At 37.3% G+C, this 19,431-nt stretch overlaps 1 protein-coding gene across 2 annotated transcripts; it reads right to left on the bottom strand.

The window, feature by feature from the left end:
- Window positions 1-8,365: 8,365 nt before the first annotated feature.
- pou2af1 (POU class 2 homeobox associating factor 1) lies at window positions 8,366-18,863 on the bottom strand. Of its 2 annotated transcripts, none has more exons than XM_082181075.1 (5): window positions 18,745-18,863; window positions 12,720-12,835; window positions 10,885-10,927; window positions 10,539-10,810; window positions 8,366-10,448 (listed from the first exon to the last, which is right to left on the bottom strand). In XM_082181075.1, exons 3-5 carry the CDS (start codon window positions 10,922-10,924, stop codon window positions 10,128-10,130), a joined length of 633 nt encoding a protein of 210 aa, XP_082037201.1. In that variant the 5' UTR covers window positions 10,925-10,927; window positions 12,720-12,835; window positions 18,745-18,863; the 3' UTR covers window positions 8,366-10,127. The 2 variants fall into 2 exon arrangements, with proteins under 2 accessions (XP_082037201.1, XP_082037200.1); XM_082181074.1 differs by lacking the exon at window positions 18,745-18,863 and adding an exon at window positions 17,698-18,113.
- Window positions 18,864-19,431: the final 568 nt, after the last annotated feature.

The raw sequence follows: 19,431 nt of genomic DNA on the forward strand, positions 1-19,431 counted from the left end.
CCAGTGTCAATCAAGCAGGGAACTGTTACGTCTCCCATAAAAACAGACAATACAGGGCAAGTTTGAACTAACTTATCATATGATTGAGAATAAATTGAGCCAGACACGTCCCTTCCCAGCGTGTGGCTCTGCACACTGGGAATTGCTAGTTTCCCGATTGACTAGGGAGGTTGTCTGGGCCCGGTGCTTGGTTAGGGGGGATATCAGGGGGCAAACGTGAAGCTAACCTACTATTGTGGGTGGGGGGAACTGCCTGGCAATAGCGGGCTATATGGCCTGGCTGATCGCACCGTAGACAAATGGGCTGACCATTGGGGGCACGTTTGTATCGCCCACCCCGGTGTGGTGGAGGGGGCTGTAATCTACCACTATGGTGTCCTAACTGCCTCACGAGCATGTCTAACTGAGCTTGTTGCTTAAGGACTAAGTCTTTTAATTCAATGAATTCCGATGACTGGGGGGCTGTAACACATTGCGACACAACCTGAGCTTCACTGCTTGCACCTGGAGCACGGTAGTTACGGTCTCGGTTGGACTGACCCTCCTGCACCCACCTTATAGCTTCTTTCCGTACGGCTAGAAGAGTCAACCCACTATCTGCTCGTACCAGTCGCTTGAGTTCCCTGCGTAACATAGGATCACAAACATTTTCACAGAACTGGTCTCGCAAAACAATATCAGGGTTCCTAATGGCACCTTCATTTGACTGTTTTACTTTATCCAACATTTCCATTAAAGCATGAGAGAACTCAAACAAAGTTTCATTGTCCTTTTGCTTTCTGTTAAAGAAACGCTGTTGCCAGTACACATATGATTTAGCACACCCATATACTTCCCTTAAGACTTCAATTATCGACTCAGGGTTTTCACGTGTGGCTATAGGACGGTACTTAATCTCATTTCGGGCTTCACCCTCTAAGTGATCAAACAAAAACAGGGCCTTGTCAAAATTAGACATATGTGTTGCCCGAATACAACTTTTTGCCTCTTCAATCCATTCTTCAACAGACAAAGACCCTGCAGTTGCAGAGCCAGAAAACTTCGGGCATCGCCGCTCTCGAGGTATAAAGAGCGCTTGCTCCCGTCGAGCAGGCTGGGTACTAGTAGTACTGCTACTAGCATTGCCCGCTGTCCCTCCCCCCGAAAGTCTCTCATTTTCAGCCTGGAGCTGCTCCAAACGTCGTCGCAGCTGCTGTAACTCCACCGCGGACTCCTCTCCGTCACTCATTTTGTTGCCAGCTGCTGTTCTCTATACACACTTACGTACTCTCTCTCTCAGACACACACACACACACACACACACACACACAGGTGCTGCTTGAATAAACTAACCTAGCGACACAAATGCTATCCTGCCGACTACGCCAATTGTTGCCCCCTGGTGGGGCGATGGCAGTGCTGACTACGCCACCCCTTGGACAAGACTGGTGAGAGCAAGGGGACTCTTTTATAAAGAAACACGCACAGGCTTGGTTTAGCAAAGTAGAAAGATACAATGTTTATTTTATCTTAGTTAAAAATGAGTCGCTTTAGATAGTCAATAAATAACACACAAATTCATCATTTAACAGGGATAAGCCATAGTAGAGTGAGCCACCAGAATGTAAGCTTAAACAGGCCTAGGTTTCGATACCACACGTGAGCTAAGGCACACCACTTTAGAGTAGAACAAACACTACAAACTCAGCTTACACACCACAGCAACGTTGCTAGTTGAGCTATTACAACAGATGCACACTTCACAGCATTACACTGCACACATCGGTTCCAAATGGGTGAAACACTCTAAGGAAACCAGACTAGAGCCCGGTAGGCTAATCTATCCTATGGGCCCAATCCATATTAGGCTATTAATAGGGAAGGGGGGGGGGGAGACAAACAAAGAGAAGAAACCGCTAGCCGGTGGCCACCATCAGTTCACTAATACACATCTCTTACAGCCCGCCGGCTAGTGGTAAAAGAAAAGAAAAAAAGAAAAATACAATACATCAATAAACCAAACGGAATAGTGTCTAAGAAGCAGCACCTGCACATACATACACATTCAAACACATTCAAGAGAACAGCAGCCGACAATCTGATTGCTGTAGCCTCTATAAAAACAAGCAAACAAACAAACAAACAAAAAAGAAACAAGAGACCCAGTTGAGTGCTCTGTGCGCCTAAGAGTCATCATCAGTCAGTCTATTTACATATAGCTACTAAATGCACGCGCACACACGGCAAACACAAGACCCATAAATTAAATACTGTTAGATCCTAACCAGACGTAAGCCGGTAGATTTACTGCAAGAAAAACCCTCTACCATTACTTCTTTCAGCAAAGACCATGAAGCACATAACTTTATTACACGTTTTGCTTTTTACCAAACACATTATAATTAAAGCCATAACATACCTTTTTGCAAGCTAGCGATTGGGTGAGTAGACAGTGTTCCGTGCTTCACGCATTCACCAGGGTCACTGGACGCTGGCGAACATAACAACGGAGCCTCGTTACAATTAACGTAATAAACCAACAAAGATACGCTAAAACAGATAGAATAAAAGGGTACCTTCTCTACGCTTGTCACTCTAGGCATTCCCAACGTGTTTTGGAAACGCATGCACACACACAAAACAGTAGCGCCGTTGGCAATCGCTCGGTAACACCTTAGCCCATCAAGAAAACATTAAAACCTCCCTTAGTGCACTGAACCCAAATAACCATTATAGTCATCAACAACAGATAGTTTGGACATACCTTGCACAACAAACAGCACCCAGGAACACTGCTGCACTCCAACGCGTCAGTAGCTAGCTACAATGAATGGCTACCGGCATGAGGACCCCAGGTGCCTATACACCTGCCTGCACTTAATTGCCGACCTCTCCCACCCACATTAGGTGACGTAGCAATACGGGACAGAGTGAAAGTGAGCGAGAGGTGGAGAAAGAGGGAGAAGAGAGGGAAAAGAGAGCACCCCAAATCCACAGGCTACACAAATGTTACCCAAGTATTTGAAGGTTGAGAAGCGAGCTCATTTGCTACTGATACTTCAGGAACCAATCAGCTGCGCTCTATAGATAACGATGTGATTAAGAACAGGTAAGTAAAAGGACCTATTAGCCGGCACCATCTAGAGTTTCATGCCAGAACTCTGTATTTGTAAATGTACAAGCATTGACAGCGTTTTATGATTCAGGTTCAATTATTGTCCTCTTTAGAACAATTGCAGTGCTTTACAACTATAGGACAGAGCTAAATGACCCTATCATTGCATCCAAACCAACTACTTGTTTATTAGATCCAAACCCACTAAATTACTGAAAGAGTTGTTACCTGTAGCAGAAGAGCCTCTTCTCAATTTTATTAACTCCTCTCTATCTCTAGGTCGTGTCCCAATTCTTTTCAAGCTGGCAGCTATTAAGAAACCACAACTACATACAAATGAATTACCAAATTACAGACCCATTTTAAAACTTCAATTTATGTCAAAAATACTAGAAAACATTGTGTCCGCTCAATTGTGCTCCTTCTTGAAAAAAAAGAAAGAAAGATATCTATGAAAAATTTCAGCCAGGATTCAGGCTCCATCATAGCACAGAAATGGCACCGTTAAAAATTACAAATTACTTACTTCTAGCTTTGGTTGCATTTCATTACTAGTTTTATTTGATGTTAGTGCTGTGTTTGACACTGTAGATCATGACATACTCTTAGATCGATTACAAAATTACATCTGAATTCAAGGACAGGCATTATGGTGGTCTGGATAGTACCTATCTGACCATTACAGTTTTGTTTATTTAAACGGGGAATTGTCAAAATTAACGCCAGTAAATTGTGGAGTGCCGCAAGGGTCTGTTTTAGGCCCTATATACTATTTTCAATATACATGCTGCCTCTTGGTAATATTATTAGAAAACATGGAATTAGTTTCCACTGTTATGCTGATGATACTCACTTAATCTCTAAATAATCTCTAAATTATCCAAGTTAACAGAGTGTGTTAAAGATATAAAATATTGCTACTGACCTATAAGGCCCTAAATGGTTAAGCCTTCTTAACCCGATCTCACGAATTTTACGAGGTGGCTAATTCGTACAAATTCATATGACCTCACTCATACGAATTAGTACGATTTTTGCTAAACCGTACATATTTTACGAGTTGCCCAATTTGTATGAATTTGTACGAATGACCTACCCCTGACCCCGTCCCTAAACCTACCCATCACTGGGGTTTAGACAAATCGTACGAGTGAGGTCGTACGAATTAGCCAACTTTTAATCACTCGTACAAATTCGTACGAATTGGTCGTAAGATAGCATTGGATCTTCTATCACACAATCACTCTCTTGAAGGTCACAAAACTCTGGACTTTTGAAATTTAGATTAAAGACAAATCTCTTTAGCCAAACATGCACATTATGCACCTCATAATCTTGTTCTCCAGTATATCAGAGTAAATGTACATAATTATCTTTTGCTTGAAATGTTGTGAACAGCTATGCTAATTATTTTCCGTTTGCTTTTCTGTCTCTACCGCGAGATGTCTATCATATCTAGAGAGTATGCCAGCTCCAGTTTGGATCCAACCTCTTACGAAGATTTCAGATGAACTTATTCCTGTGAAATAAGATGTTAAATACCGTTTGACTAGTAACCAAAAGTCCAAATTACAGTCTCTGCTGCACCAAATTAATTGATATAAATATTAGTGTAGAACATTGCATAGAAACTGTGTCTATTCCTCGTTTAGTGAGATCAAATAATAAATCTACTGCAGGATCTAGAAAAAATCGAATTGTTATTAAAACAGAAAATCTCGCTATTAGTGAACAAAAACAATTTCTAAAGCTAGGTCTTCTAAACATTAGATCACTCACACCTAAGGCAGTTATTGTAAATGAAATAGTCACAGATAATAGCATCGATGTACTTTGCCTTACTGAAACCTGGCTTAAACCAAATGATTATTTCGGTCTAAATGAGTCTACTCCATCAGGGTACTGTTATAAGCATGAGCCCCGTCTGATTGGTCGTGGCGGCGGTGTTGCAACAATCTATAGAGATATTCTTAATGTTACCCAGAAAACAGGTGACAAGTTTAATTCGTTTGAAGTACTTGTACTAAATGTTACGCTCTTAGATGTAAGAAATAAATCCCTATTATCTCTAGCCTTGGCTACCGTATATAGACCGCCAGGGCCTTACGCTGATTTCCTAAAAGAGTTTGCAGATTTTCTCTCCGATCTATTGGTCAACGTCGATAAAGCATTAATTGTTGGAGATTTTAACATACACGTAGATAATTCAAATGATGCGTTAGGGGCTGCGTTTACAGATTTATTAAACTCCTTTGGGGTCAAGCAAAACGTCACTGGTCCCACTCATCGTCTAAATCATACACTCGATTTAATTATATCATATGGAACCGATCCAACCGATATAGATATTATACCGCAAAGTGATGATGTCACTGACCATTACATGGTAACGTACTGCTGTAATATGTAATGCGGCGCCGCGTTATCGACCAGGCAGAACAATCCTTCCATCCACCATAGATCATTTCTCAAATTGCTTATCTGATCTGTCTCAGCTGCGGCCTGAACCCAAACAAACAGATGAACTAGAAGAACTAACTAGCACTATGAGCACCATTCTCTCTAGAACATTGGATATTGTTGCACCCATTAAATTAAAAAAGGTCAGAGAGAAACCCGTAATTTAGAGCGTAAATGGAAACAAACTAATTTAGAGGTCTTTAGAATCGCGTGGAAAGACAGTATGTCACGTTATAAAAAGGCCCTAAAAGCGGCCAGGGCTGAGCATCTCCGCAAACTAATAGAAAATAACCAAAATAATCCAAGGTTTTTATTTAACACCGTGGCTAGATTAACAAATAAACAGACGTCACCTGAACAAAATATCCCGTTACAGTTTAGTAGTAATGATTTCATGAACTTCTTCACTGAGAAAATAGAAAGCATCAGAACCACAATTGTAAACGTTCAATCTTCAATCGCGCTTTATAATTCAGCCTCAATTATCACCCCGAAAGAACAATTACAGTGCTTCAGAACTATAGAACAAAAAGAGTTAAATAAACGTATCACTTCATCTAAAACAACAACATGTTTATTAGATCCTATACCAACTAAACTACTGAAAGAAGTGTTACCTATTGTGGAAGAGCCTCTCCTCAATATTATTAACTCATCTTTATCTTTAGGTCATTTTCCAAGAACATTTAAATTGGCAGTTATAAAACCACTCATTAAGAAACCACAATTAGATCATAATAACCTAGCAAATTATAGACCCATTTCAAATCTACCATTTATGTCTAAAATATTAGAAAAAGTGGTGTCCGCTCAACTAGGCTCTTTCTTACAAGAAAATGACATCTATGAAAAGTTTCAGTCTGGATTCAGGCCGCACCATAACACTGAAACTGCGCTCGTTAAAATCACAAATGATTTACTTTTAGCTTCTGACCAAGGCTGTATCTCAATATTAGTTTTACTTGATTTTAGTGCTGCGTTCGATACTATAGATCACACAATACTCTTAGATCGACTACAAAATTATACTGGTGTTCAAGGACAAGCATTAAGCTGGTTCAAATCATACCTATCTGACCGCTACCATTTTGTCTATTTAAATGGAGAAAAATCGATCATAACTTCAGTAAACTATGGAGTGCCGCAGGGATCTGTGTTGGGCCCTCTATTATTCTCAATATATATGATGCCACTTGGAAATATTATAAGGAAACATGGAATTAGTTTCCATTGTTATGCTGATGACACTCAAATATATATTTCATCACGGCCGGATGAAAACGCTAAATTATCGAAATTGACAGAGTGTGTTAAAGATATAAAAGATTGGATGACGCGCAATTTTCTTTTATTAAATCCAGACAAGACAGAGGTAATACTTATCGGTTCAAAAAACCGCCCACAAAACCTCTCACAATACAACTTTAACATAGTAGGATGTCCTGTTACTTTATCCTCTACAGTAAAATACCTGGGTGTTATACTAGATTTCAACCTGTCTTTTGAAAATCATATTTCATATGTTACAAAAACAGCCTTTTTCCACCTTAGAAACATTGCTAAGCTACGTAATATGCTATCAGTTTCTGATGCAGAAAAGTTAGTTCATGCATTCATGACCTCGAGACTAGATTACTGTAATGCTTTATTAGCTGGTTGTCCTGCATCCTCAATAAACAAGCTACAGTTAGTCCAAAATGCAGCTGCTAGAGTTCTTACTAGGTCAAGAAAATATTTCTGGAATTATTTCCGATTTTATCATCACTACATTGGTTACCTATAAAATTCCGTATTAATTACAAGGTATTGCTACTGACTTATAAAGCCCTAAACGGCTTAGCTCCAGTCTATTTAACGGATCTTCTATCGCCCTATAATTCATCGCGCTCTTTAAGATCACTAAATTCGAGGCTTTTGGTCATACCTAGGATATCCAGATCCACCAAAGGAGGGAGAGCATTTTCACATTTAGCTCCAAAACTCTGGAATAGCCTTCCTGATACTGTTCGTTGCTCAGACTCGCTCTCCCAGTTTAAAACTAGATTAAAGACGCATCTCTTCAGCCAGGCATTCATATAATATTTTAAGTATTTACAGTTAAATCCGGCCTCTAGTTCATAAATGCCAGAGGAGAACTGGCACCGACTGAGCCTGGGTTCTCCCAAGGTTTTTTTTCTCCATTGGGTCACCTGATGGAGCTTTAGGTCACCATTAGGTCACTTAATGGAGTTTTTCGGTTCCTTGCCACTGTTGCCTTTGGCTTGCTCATTTGGGGATATTTTGGGGATATGTAATTTAATTTTATCAATCAATAAATTCCACTAGAAACAAACCTTGTTGTATTATTTTAATTTAATACTGAGAAGCTGCTTTGATACAATCTGTATTGTGAAAAGCGCTATACAAATATACTTGACTTGAAAAGATTACACCAACCCCTGCGAGGAATCAAACTCTAAATCAACACACAACTTCCAAATTTTCCACGTTGTTATCATTATGATCACAACATGTAATCATTTCTTTAATGAGATCATTGGTTCCGCCCTAAATGAATACATGACATTGGCTAACTGCATGATTTGTATTATCTTAGAACTGTAAATTTTTTGACAAATGGAAACAAGCATTTTTCTGTAAAGCTGCTTTGAAACGATATGTATTGTGAAAAGCGTTATACAAAAAAATGTGAATTGAAATTGAATTGAATATACTTTTAAAGCCAAATTAGCAATCAAAAAACATCAGAAACATTCTCACACACATACACACAACCCCTTCCCCCACCACCAAATCACACACTTACTAAAATGCTTGCAAATGCACGTTTGCTTTATTGTCATACCCGTTTGAGGGAGATATGTTATGCACAGAAGCTCTAAAAAAGCAGATTTCATGGTAGAGCATGCACAGAGCAGACCCTTGTTTAAACATCTCATTAGGGAACATGTTAACTTTAGATACAACTAAGCATGTGGGTCTTGGGCACAGGTAGATTAAATGATAACATCCACAGGGGATTTCTCCAACTTTCAGAAAACTGATGCCTTTCTAATTCTAACTGACATTTTAATGAACTGTATACAAGGAAGAGCACTCTGTAAATGTTAGTATTTTAACCATTGTAATCATGCAACAGCCAGGATTCTGCACACTAAATTGCATTACATTTCAGCTACGCAAGCCAGCAAAAAGGGACATTAATCTATCCCTTCACAATTGTTTCCAGATGTGTTATTTCTTCCAGATTTCATTTTTCATAAGAGCTGCCAAAATGCTGTCTGAAATGCCTCACATCAGTTTCAGCCTGGCAAATCCTACTGGCCATGTACTCACTGAAGCTAAATCTATTCTGTACACATAAAGTTCAGAAATTTACAGGAGTGAATTATACAACCAAATTAGCTCTCGAAAAATTCAGGTAGCGACAACTGCATTTAGAAAAATTCTACGCAGTGTGTATGGAACTGCCTTGAACAACTAGTTTTTAAAACATTTTTAAATGTGCATCAGAAGTCTCTCTTTTGTATGAAAACCACAGGGAAAGAGGTACGACCAATTTGCGTTGCTAGATCGTGCTAGGGAAAAAAAGGAGAAGCACATAATAGACCAAAATAAATATAAATCCATATTGAAAATAACATCAAAATATTGTGACCCGCTAATTCCCACTTTTCTTAAAGGTATAGTTTACCCAAAAATGAAAATTTTGTCATAATTTACTCACCCTCATGTTGTTCCAAACCTGTATGAGTTTCTTTCTTCTGTTGAACACAAAGGAAGATATTTTGAAGAATGTTGGTAACCAGAACGTTGACGGTAGCCATTGACTTCCATAGTATGGAAATCAATAGCTACCGTCAACTGTTTGATTACCAACATTCTTCAAAATATATTTTGTGTTCAACAGAATAAAGAAACTTGGGTGAACTCTCCCTTTAATCCTATAAACTTGATCGCTTTAAAAGCCAAGCCCAAACAACAAGCCCAAAAAACGCTTATAAGTGGACATAACAACACTGCAAGGAGTCCTCTGCTAAGCAGCCTTCCCAGCATAAACAATACACAACGCCTCTGTTGACAGTGGTTTAGTTAAAATTGCAGAACCTTACAGTTCTTTAGTCACTGTAACATTACTTTGGTCAAAAATAGTGGATACCAAACACATGAGATGCCAGAATATTGCTATGGTTACCACAGTGTCAATCATCGCAATTTCGGAAATGATCATTTAAATAAGCTTCTGTATTTCAATGCGGTTGTCACTCCTAAAACTTTACAGTGTGTTTGTGGCCATGAGCCAGCCAACATTACAAGGTGGAGACAATGTAAGCACAATATAGGCTTGATGTATGGGCATTACATGGGTTTGCCCATGGGTTCTGTGTCAGCCTATTTGAATGATCCCATACTTGTCATGGGTTCCGACATAGAACCCAAGGACAAACCCATGTAGGGCTCATACTGGGGCTCATTCAGATAGGGCTTATTCAATGTAGGACTACATTGGCTCCACCATGAAATCTTGATTAGGTAAAAAGCTGCGCAAAAAGAGTGCCAATCTACAAATATCTTAAATGTCTTCTGAAAACAGTGAGGAGTTGCAGATGTAGGGTTCTTTGTGGCCCTCATCGTCTTCCAGCAGTTTCTCAAGGGCCAGAGTGCCCTCGGGGGCCTGGGGAGGCTCCACCTGCCTAGGCTCAGGTTCTGGTGAGATTACTGGCAAGGTCAGAGGCACTGGGAAGAGCTGGGAGGCTGACAGGGCTGCTTGCACAGAGGGGGACTGCATGACGGTGTTGGAGATGGTGGATAAAGGCTGAGCCCACGGAATGTATGTCAAGGAGGAGTCTGGGATCTCCACCGGAGGCAAGGCTGAGCTGGAAGTGCTCACGGTCTAAGAGGGAACCAAATAAGAGACTAATTAGCATATGAAACAATAGCAGTGACCTGAAACAATAGCAGTGACTTTGCATCTGTGGCTCACCGCAAGGTTGGTGAAGAGAGGTGTGTGCGCAAACGTCAGCATTGGGGAAGGGCCCACCACAGTGTAACTGGGACAGATCGGCTGGACATACATATCAGCGTGGGATGAGATAGTAGGGTCGTGGTGTTGGCAGTCTGGGGTAGTCCAGTGGCTCAAAGGCTGGAGAGCAGATGTGCTGGTGGTCTGGGCAATCCATCCTGTGCAAAGCCCACCGACATCCACTAATGAATCATTAAGACCACTCTGGTTGGCTTCTACAAAGCTAGAAGTCCCTTTTAGAGAGGAATAAGAGCATAAGAATCTTTGCGCAATCAATGAAAAACCAAAATATTCATATGTAACTTACCAGCGTGTGTGTATGACGGAAAAGTGTTGTTGGGAACCATCAACTTGAAAAAATAACAATGGAAATATAGTTATAATACATTGTTTAATTTTTTTTATATATAATGCTATAATATTTAAATAAAATAGATGTAACATATTTGATTATTTTGTATAGTTTATTAATGTGTCTTATTGTTTGATTGTTGTTTGATTGTTTGACAATTCGAGGAGGGACAGGAATTGATAGAAGTGAAGTGAGATCTTACTCAGTAAAAGCAGAATACACACAATACATGATAGTAAGTTAGATGGCTCACGTCTTTGATTTGAACTGCTTGTGTCACTCATTAGCCAGACTACTTAAAGACACAACTTAAAGCATGAAATGTAGTTTCTAATTTTAACACACATTTGGTAGTTAGAAAATAGTTTATTCTAGAACCTGCTCTTACACTTCATTTTATTAAACATTAACATTTTTCTTGTTGCTTTACACAGACAATTATTAGAACTATTCCACCCTGAGGGTCCAATAACTGGAGCCATGGCCTTTTTGTTTTTCTACAATCAGGACTGGCATCTCAATGAGGACTGTCCAAAACCGGAGCCATTACCTTTGTTTTTCTGCAATCAGGATTGGGATCTCATTGAATATTGACCAAAGGAACATGGCTACAACAAACACTTAAAACACTAAAAACTTCAGTATCCTTTTTAATATATGGTGTGCTCACCATATATTAAAAAGGATACTGAAGTTTTTAGTGTGAAGTTTTGACAGAAGAATCTCAAGAGTCCCAAGCAAGAATATGAAAACATTAAAAGAGCTACAAACTTGTTCTTATTTCGTAAGTAGACATCTAATAAGCAGTATACTGTGCAGTTATTCGTCTTCAAGTCAGTTGATATAACAATGATAAAGACCAGCTTGTTTTACACAAAAGAAAAACAATTAAGGTAGCACAATTATATTATTTTGTAGAATGGATTACATGTCAGGACAAGTGTTTCCACTTAAATTCCACTTAAACAGATGACAGGGACTTTTGTCTGAGACCTACACCTGGTAGATTGGATCAAGGCATTTACTGCTGTGGCCCCCAGCCCAATAATGTTAAAGCTGCTTAAAAACCCCATCTCCGTACTGAGAGAGGTGTTGAGTGGAATGGCAGAGAGCACGTGGAGGGGTTGGCTTACAGATAACCTAGCTGACCTAAAATAACAGACAAAGATAAGCACATTTTGTGTGGTTTCGCCTAACACTGACTCACGTCGTAAGCTTCAGCAGAATAGCTTGATGAGCATTTATAAGCAATCAAGATGCCATTGCTAGAGTCGAAGAGGATTCACAAGAAGTTTGCTAAAGATACAACCTAATTTTTATGAGAATTTAATGGCTGCAGAGTGTGTGTTTATGTTGTGTTGTCAGGTACAATTTTAAGGTTGGTAGGCAAGCCTCTTGGCAGATCAACAAACGGATTTGCATAGGCCCTATGCCCAACCCCTCGGGCTATGTGGGGTAATAGTTTAACTGTCACGGAAAAACACCTGGATTATATAAGGATAAAATCCCCTTGGAGTTTGGAGAGCCGTGCACTAAATAATGCCTAGTAAAATTCAAGCTGACATTGATTTTGCAATATTTCGCAATCCTTTCAATTTCTAAGTTTTCAATCCTCATGGGGTCTCACATTTGGAGAGCTTCACTGTGCATTGGATGGATTAGATAAAGAAAATAAATGAAAAGTTAAGGGATTTGAATGAGTAATGAATGGGATAATGTTGAATAGTTGAATAGTTTGTACAATCAAAACCATATATCCTGTGTGTGCACACGTGGGCTGTAGTTCTTACTGTGCCGGGGGGCGTCGTTCTGGAAGCATTTCCTCTTTTTCTCCGCAGCAACTCCTTTACAGGGTCTTTGACCCTCACTCCCTGGTACGGCTTGGATGAGGGCGCCTCTGACAGTGCTGTACCAAAAAACACACCATGAACACGCTTGAAAGATATGAGCATGCCTCGTGATGAGTGACCAAAAAAAAAAGCTCTATTATTACTCCTATTGCACTTTAAAAACCATGTAGACATGTAGGGATTTCTTATTCATGCCAAGTCAAACAAGGTGGGGCAGAAAGTGGTGAAAGTTTCAGTCACTCAACAGATACCTCTTTTATTTGGACCTTTCGTCTTTTTTGTTTTGTGTAATCGGACGTACAAAGCTACTGTAAGACAGTAATCACTCAAACTCTTTCTTGTTCAATTTCAGTCATTAGTGAATAGTGTGGACCTTGTCAGTCCGAGTGACACTGAACTCTGCTTATTTGTAGAAATAATTATACAAATCCCACTTCCTAATCTATTCAAATAAAGCAGCCAATCAGATATAACTACGTTACAGGGTTGTTTTTCAATAAAAAACAAAACAAAAACAAACATTGTATTGTGCCCATGTGTGCCTCAGCTATGATGGTGGAACATGGTGGTAGTAAATTTCATGAGAACTGCACTGGCAGCTCCACTATTGACGTGTTGAAACCCTGGAGCAAATTCTTTCGCTTGTCTCTCCATGTTAGGGAACTCCATGTGAACCTTTTTTTAAGGAAGTATCACTGGAGTTTCACTGTTTTCTGGATGACTATATAATTCATTGTTTGAACGTGACCACCGAACATCTGTTCCAACCCCTCCGTACAGATACATTTACAGTAATAAATAGCAAGTGTGATAATAGGGTGTCTTAGGCATTATGGAAGGCTGAACATTTTACAGTTCATAACTGCATATGTCATTTTCTTATATAATGTTAATATATTAACTTACTGGGACTACTTAAATCTGCTTTGAACTTTAAAATATGCCGATGGCCATGTCATGAAACAGGTGGAAAAATAGAAGGTCATAAAAACTGGCCTATCCATGAACTGAACAAGTCCACTGAACAAGTTTGTGTGGTGAACAGTATTCACACAAAACACTCAAATAAAGCTAAATAACTGAATTAATTACACAAATATAAAATGTAACATAAACATCCCAATGTACACCATTCAAAGTTTTTGAAAAAAGGCTTACTTATCAGCATTTATTTAATCAAAAACACAGTAGAAACAGTAACATTTTGGAATATTATTATAATTTAAAATAACTGTTTTCTATGTTAATGTATTTTAAAATGTAATTTATTCCTGTAATGGAAAAGCTGATTTGCATTTGTCCAGTCTTCAGTGTCACATGATCCTTCAGAAATCATTATAATATGCTGATTTGCTTCTCAAGAAACATTTCTTATCATCAGTGTTGAAAACAGTTGCTGCTTAATATTTCTGTGGAAACTGTGATCCTTTCAGGATTCTTTGATGAACAGAAAGTTCAAAAGAACAGCATTTCTTTGAAATAGAAAACTTTTGTAACATTATTACTGTCACTTTTGATCAAATGAATGTGTCTTTGCTGAAAATATTAATTTCCTTAAAAATAGTCTTGCCGACCCCAAACTTTTCAACAGTATTGTACATAAAATAAAAATAAACATAAGTTTACTAATAAATTATTATGCATTAATTGTGATGCATTATGTAAGGGCATCTGGAAACTTTATTTCATATTTTTCATTGCAAATTAAAATTTTGCTTTAAATTATATCATTTTACATTACAATAATTGCAATTTTTTTCCAATCACACTTTCCAATAAGGTTCAATTTTAGTAAAATAGCTAACATGAACTAACAATGAACAGTACCATTTCTTACTTTTTATCATTATTTATTAACTTTGGTTAATTACTCTGTCTCAAATGTATTGCATTACTTCTTATATATAACTTTCTAAATCCTATATCAACCTCAACCAGTTAAACAATACAAGGATATAAATGAAACTGCACTTTTAATTCTTCCAAATGAATAATATAAAAATTGCATATATTTTTGACCAAAGTATTTAAAGAGAGAATGTTACATTCAAAGCATACATTTTAACATTAGACATTAAATTTTGATGTTAAATCCACAAAAAAAAAATTAAAGATAGAATTGTTATATACCATATTTAATGCAATTACATCAGAAGTAACAGTAATTAAATTTCAGAAAAATTAAGATTAATCTCTTACTTTACTTTTCAAGGGAAAAGCAATTAAATTACAGTAATTAATTACTTAGTAATGCAGTTATGCATAACAACCAACATTGAGCTCATCTCAAAATGTCCATGAAGAACCCTAGGGTTCTTAACTCAATAAAATTTTTTTTTTTTTTTTTAAACGCTTAATGCCAAAAAGTTTCTATAAATGTCTTAAATGACTGCATTATACTTTCATGTTCAACAGATTATTTTACATTTTTTATATAGTGATAAAGTATGTTTATGAGATATTTTATTCATAAAATGTAATTCAAATGAAAAATTAATTAAAGCAAAAATATTTAATTAAAATGAAATCCATAATGGTCCCATGATGGCAACCCCTAATATCTGAACCCTTAAGGCTCTATATAGAACCTTTTCTTCTAAGAGTGCATAAAGTGATTGATTCTAACAGTACATCTCAAAGATATATTTACTTTTTGCATGAACAGGCAGGTTCTTTGCATGGCATGATAAGTTGAGTTGCGTGAATCTACACATATGCAGCTGCTGGCTAACAGTGAATTCTAAAGAAAGCTGCATGCAGTGCACACTGTGTACTTAAGGAGGTGATTGTTTGGTGATGTTTGATTGCCTAACTGTGCTCAATCCAAAAAAAAATTAAAAATCCTTGATAAAGCTCCAGACATTTCATTTATGCACCCCAGGACAAAATTGAGTATAATTTAATCAATGAATTAATGCATCTCTTAAGTCAACATTTGTGACTGATGATTCAATCATTTGAGAGTCAAAGAATCATCCTTTGATGTGAAAATCTGATATCGCTTTCTCTGTTTGCCAAACACTGTTTGCGTATAAGCCTCTCACACTCTCCACACCCCATTCTCGCACAACTGTTACTTCTTAAGGCTAAAGTCTCAATGTTTAATCACCAAATAATGTATCAGTAATGTACCTGTTCTGTGCCATTCATCATAGATTCACAACACACACTGGTCTATGTTAGAACAGGCCGACATCTAACCACCTGTAACTCTCCATAGCCTTGACAAAACAACCGTCAGGTCTTTTTTTCTTTAATAAATGTCTGATATATTGTCATTCTGCAAACAATGAAAAAAATCCTTTCATTAAGTCACTGCACTCTCATAGAATAGACATTGTTTGGGATTTGTAATTTATGCATTTCCAACAGAAACTAATTCAGTTTTTAACATTCACAGAGACAGCCACTCGAAATATATAACAATGAAAGCAAAGAGGCCGCTACAGTTGTGCAATACAAGCACAGCAGGATTTAAAAAGTTGAAAAAGAGGAAGCTATGCAGCTGTGAAGTCTTTTCTGTCAGGAGGAGGGCAATTGAAGAGTTTTACATATCAAGATGAAGCCACTCCACAGTATGTCTGGTTTCTGAAATGGTGAAATGTTTCCAAAGAGGTCAGTATAGTAATAAACCACCAGTCTAGCAGGGAAAAACCTACTGGCAATAAACATGGTGATGACCTCCTATCTGCTTTCACCTCGTAATTTAAAGCTGAATGTGGAAGGTATAGCCCCACGTTTGAATTCTTGCGAAAAATTATAATTTGCTGCTGTTCATACTGCTCATTTACATTTAATACTAGATAAGATCTCGAAGACACAGTGAGTGCATGTGGAATTAAAAACGGTAATAATAAAAAACGAACCCCTAAACTAAGTCCATCCATCTGTTATTTGTTGTATCAACCGAGATACTATACTTTGAATTAGATTTTATTTTGATATATTTAACATTTTACTTTTAAAGTTTTAGTCATTTTGTTATAAGTTTTGGTCATTTCTATTTTTTAAATATGTATTTATAGTTTCTGAGTTTCAGTTTTTAGTTTGAGTTACTGTAGAACTTCAAACTCAACTAAATTAATATGAGAAATGTAATAGGTGAAATTAAATATATATTTTTACATATTTTTATCATTTTATTTTATTTCAGTTAATGTTGATTTTATTGTTAACTAACCCTAAAATAACCCTGATTTCTGATGCTTTAACTGTCTTTCAGCACACAGTATACATCCAAGTAACATTTTTCTTCTTTTATGGTTTAATTTGGCTTCAAATCAATAAAATGGCAACACTAGAAGTATATCTTGAGCTTGTACAGCACCAGTCTGAACTTTATCATGTGATAATTGCATTTATTCATGTTTTACATCCCCTCAAAAAAAGTAATGGAACTTTGTTCATGGAGGACAAAAGAGAAAAAATTGAAGAGTGAAATGTTGCTTATAAAAAATCCTCATAAGATTAAGAAAAATCATGAAGCATCAATGTGATACTTAAATATTAAGTATATTTTTCAAGATATTAAAATGACCCCAAAATTACATTTAGAGCTTCTGTCAAACTGCCAAAGAACAGGCCCCAGTGTTAAATTATCACCGCCAGTGTTTATATAATGCGTGTGAATGATGAAAAGGCAAACACTGAGATATTAATTAATCACACTTATCAGAACAGATAATGTGCCAAGACAGCAACGATCAATTGGTTTCCATCCATATAATGTAATGATAGCATATGCTAATAGTCTGAATGCGTCTGAATTTAATCGAATAAATGAATATTTTCTTGATGATTCAGGCTTTTGCAGTGCATTTAATTTTCATAAGTAAATAATCTTACATTTGCATACTGCAACATAGTGCATGTGAAATGTGCAAATCTAATTGTATTGATATTCAGAAATTGTACTTACATTTTCCCATGTGCACACTCTGATATGTAACAATCTAAACTCTTATATGATATCAAGTCAAAAACTCTTTTATTACTTCCTGAGATCATCTCATAATTTTACAGCGGTCGCTTGAGTGGGCTGCCTTATAACAGCAACTGCATTCAAGTGATGTCACCACAAAGGGAAGCCGCTATCCTCATTAATTCAGTTTACCAGAATTTAAAGTTTCAGCTTAGCACAAATTCTATGTCCATAACTGCTCTATAATGAAAGCAGAGAGGGTTTTGGTAAACTGGTGAATTCCCCTTTTGTCTTTATCTCATATTTGTTCCAAGGACACATGTAGAAAATCTGTTTTCATCTGTACAATCAGTTTTCTTCTAATGATCAGGACCAAAATTACCAAAACTCTTAAAAAGCACTAATTTATTATTATTATTATTATTATTATTATTATTAAATCCATGCCTGTGAAGCGAATAAGTCTTTTCTAATTTATTTTTTATATGTAAAAAATGTAAAGTCTCTATACTCCCATTATTTTGAATATTACATTACATGCTCTGTTCATAAATATGTCTTATGATTACTATGCAGAAGCAGTTCATTTATATAACATATATGATCTATATTAACTTTACTGCTCTTTCTGGGTGCAGTTGAGTCCAAAATTAGGTTGCTGAGAATTGATGTACGCTATCTGAAACTGCCACGCTAGTCAATTTATTAGTGTTAAAGGAAACACCTGCACGCACTTTGAGCTTCATTGACCACTCAAGCCATGAAACTCATCATGTTCCTTTTCTCAGCTCAGTTCTTTCTATTATTACACAAACAATCACACATCTCAGCAACAAAAACAAGGAACAGCTTTTTATAACAAAATAACAAAATACATCTGCTTGGAATGTACTATAATGTAATCACTTCACACTGCACAGTTAGAGCTCAAATAAAGCTGACACTTAAGGCATTTTCAAAGGTCTCAGCTCATCAATATTTGAAGCAGCCTCTGCAAAAGGCGTATTAGTGAGAGGAAAAAGTCAAAAAGCTAAAAAGACTTACTTCACCCCTGTGTGAGAAGACAGATCTTCCTTCTAAATGAGAAACAAAGTGTAAATGAGATACAACACAGTGCCAACGGTTAATGCATGAAAGCATTCTCTAATGCAAACTACAGTGTGGGCTCAATGCAAAAGAAGCAATTTTCAATAGGCCTCAGTAAGTTTTTGAAGAAACTTTTTTTTCTTTCTACTGCAAATTTTCGAGTACAGCATGAAACCTTGTGAAGTTCTGTAAGTAAAAGCACTGAGATGTTTTTACGAGCTCAACCTAGAGTCAATGAGGTCTGTGAGGAAATAAGGTCTTGACCTTTAGAACTGTTGTCTATACCTTTACAACCATGTGTAATGTTAAAATCACATATGTCAGTTTATTTTTGAAAGTTGTGACTAAAGAAAAGAGGAAGCGATGAAACGAATACAGCTTTGCTTCAGGCATCCTAGTTTACAAGTTCAGTTACTTTAGGTTTTAGGTTCAGCTTCATTTAAGACGTGTCGAGCGTAACGGTGAAGGATGAAAGGAAAGAGTCTTATCCTCGCTCATCTTTCACCTGGAGCATCGCTGGAAAGCAGTAACAATATGAGGGCAGGGGTCACTGTCATACACTCAACTGCAGACAAAACGTGCTCCTGTGTGTATTTTACTATGAGGGCAAATACCACAAAACAGCCTCTGGGGTCGGGAGTGATG

The sequence above is a fragment of the Leuciscus leuciscus genome (assembly GCF_965113295.1).
Source record: "Leuciscus leuciscus genome assembly, chromosome: 9".
NCBI classification, from domain to species: Eukaryota; Metazoa; Chordata; class Actinopteri; order Cypriniformes; family Leuciscidae; genus Leuciscus; species Leuciscus leuciscus.

Coding starts and splice junctions, on each gene's coding strand:
- pou2af1 (XM_082181074.1), bottom strand. Junction 10,928..12,719: donor GAACGACGCCCCCCGGCACA/GTAAGAACTACA, acceptor TATTTTTTCAAG/TTGATGGTTCCCAACAACAC. Junction 10,449..10,538: donor CTCTCTTCACCAACCTTGCG/GTGAGCCACAGA, acceptor GTTCCCTCTTAG/ACCGTGAGCACTTCCAGCTC.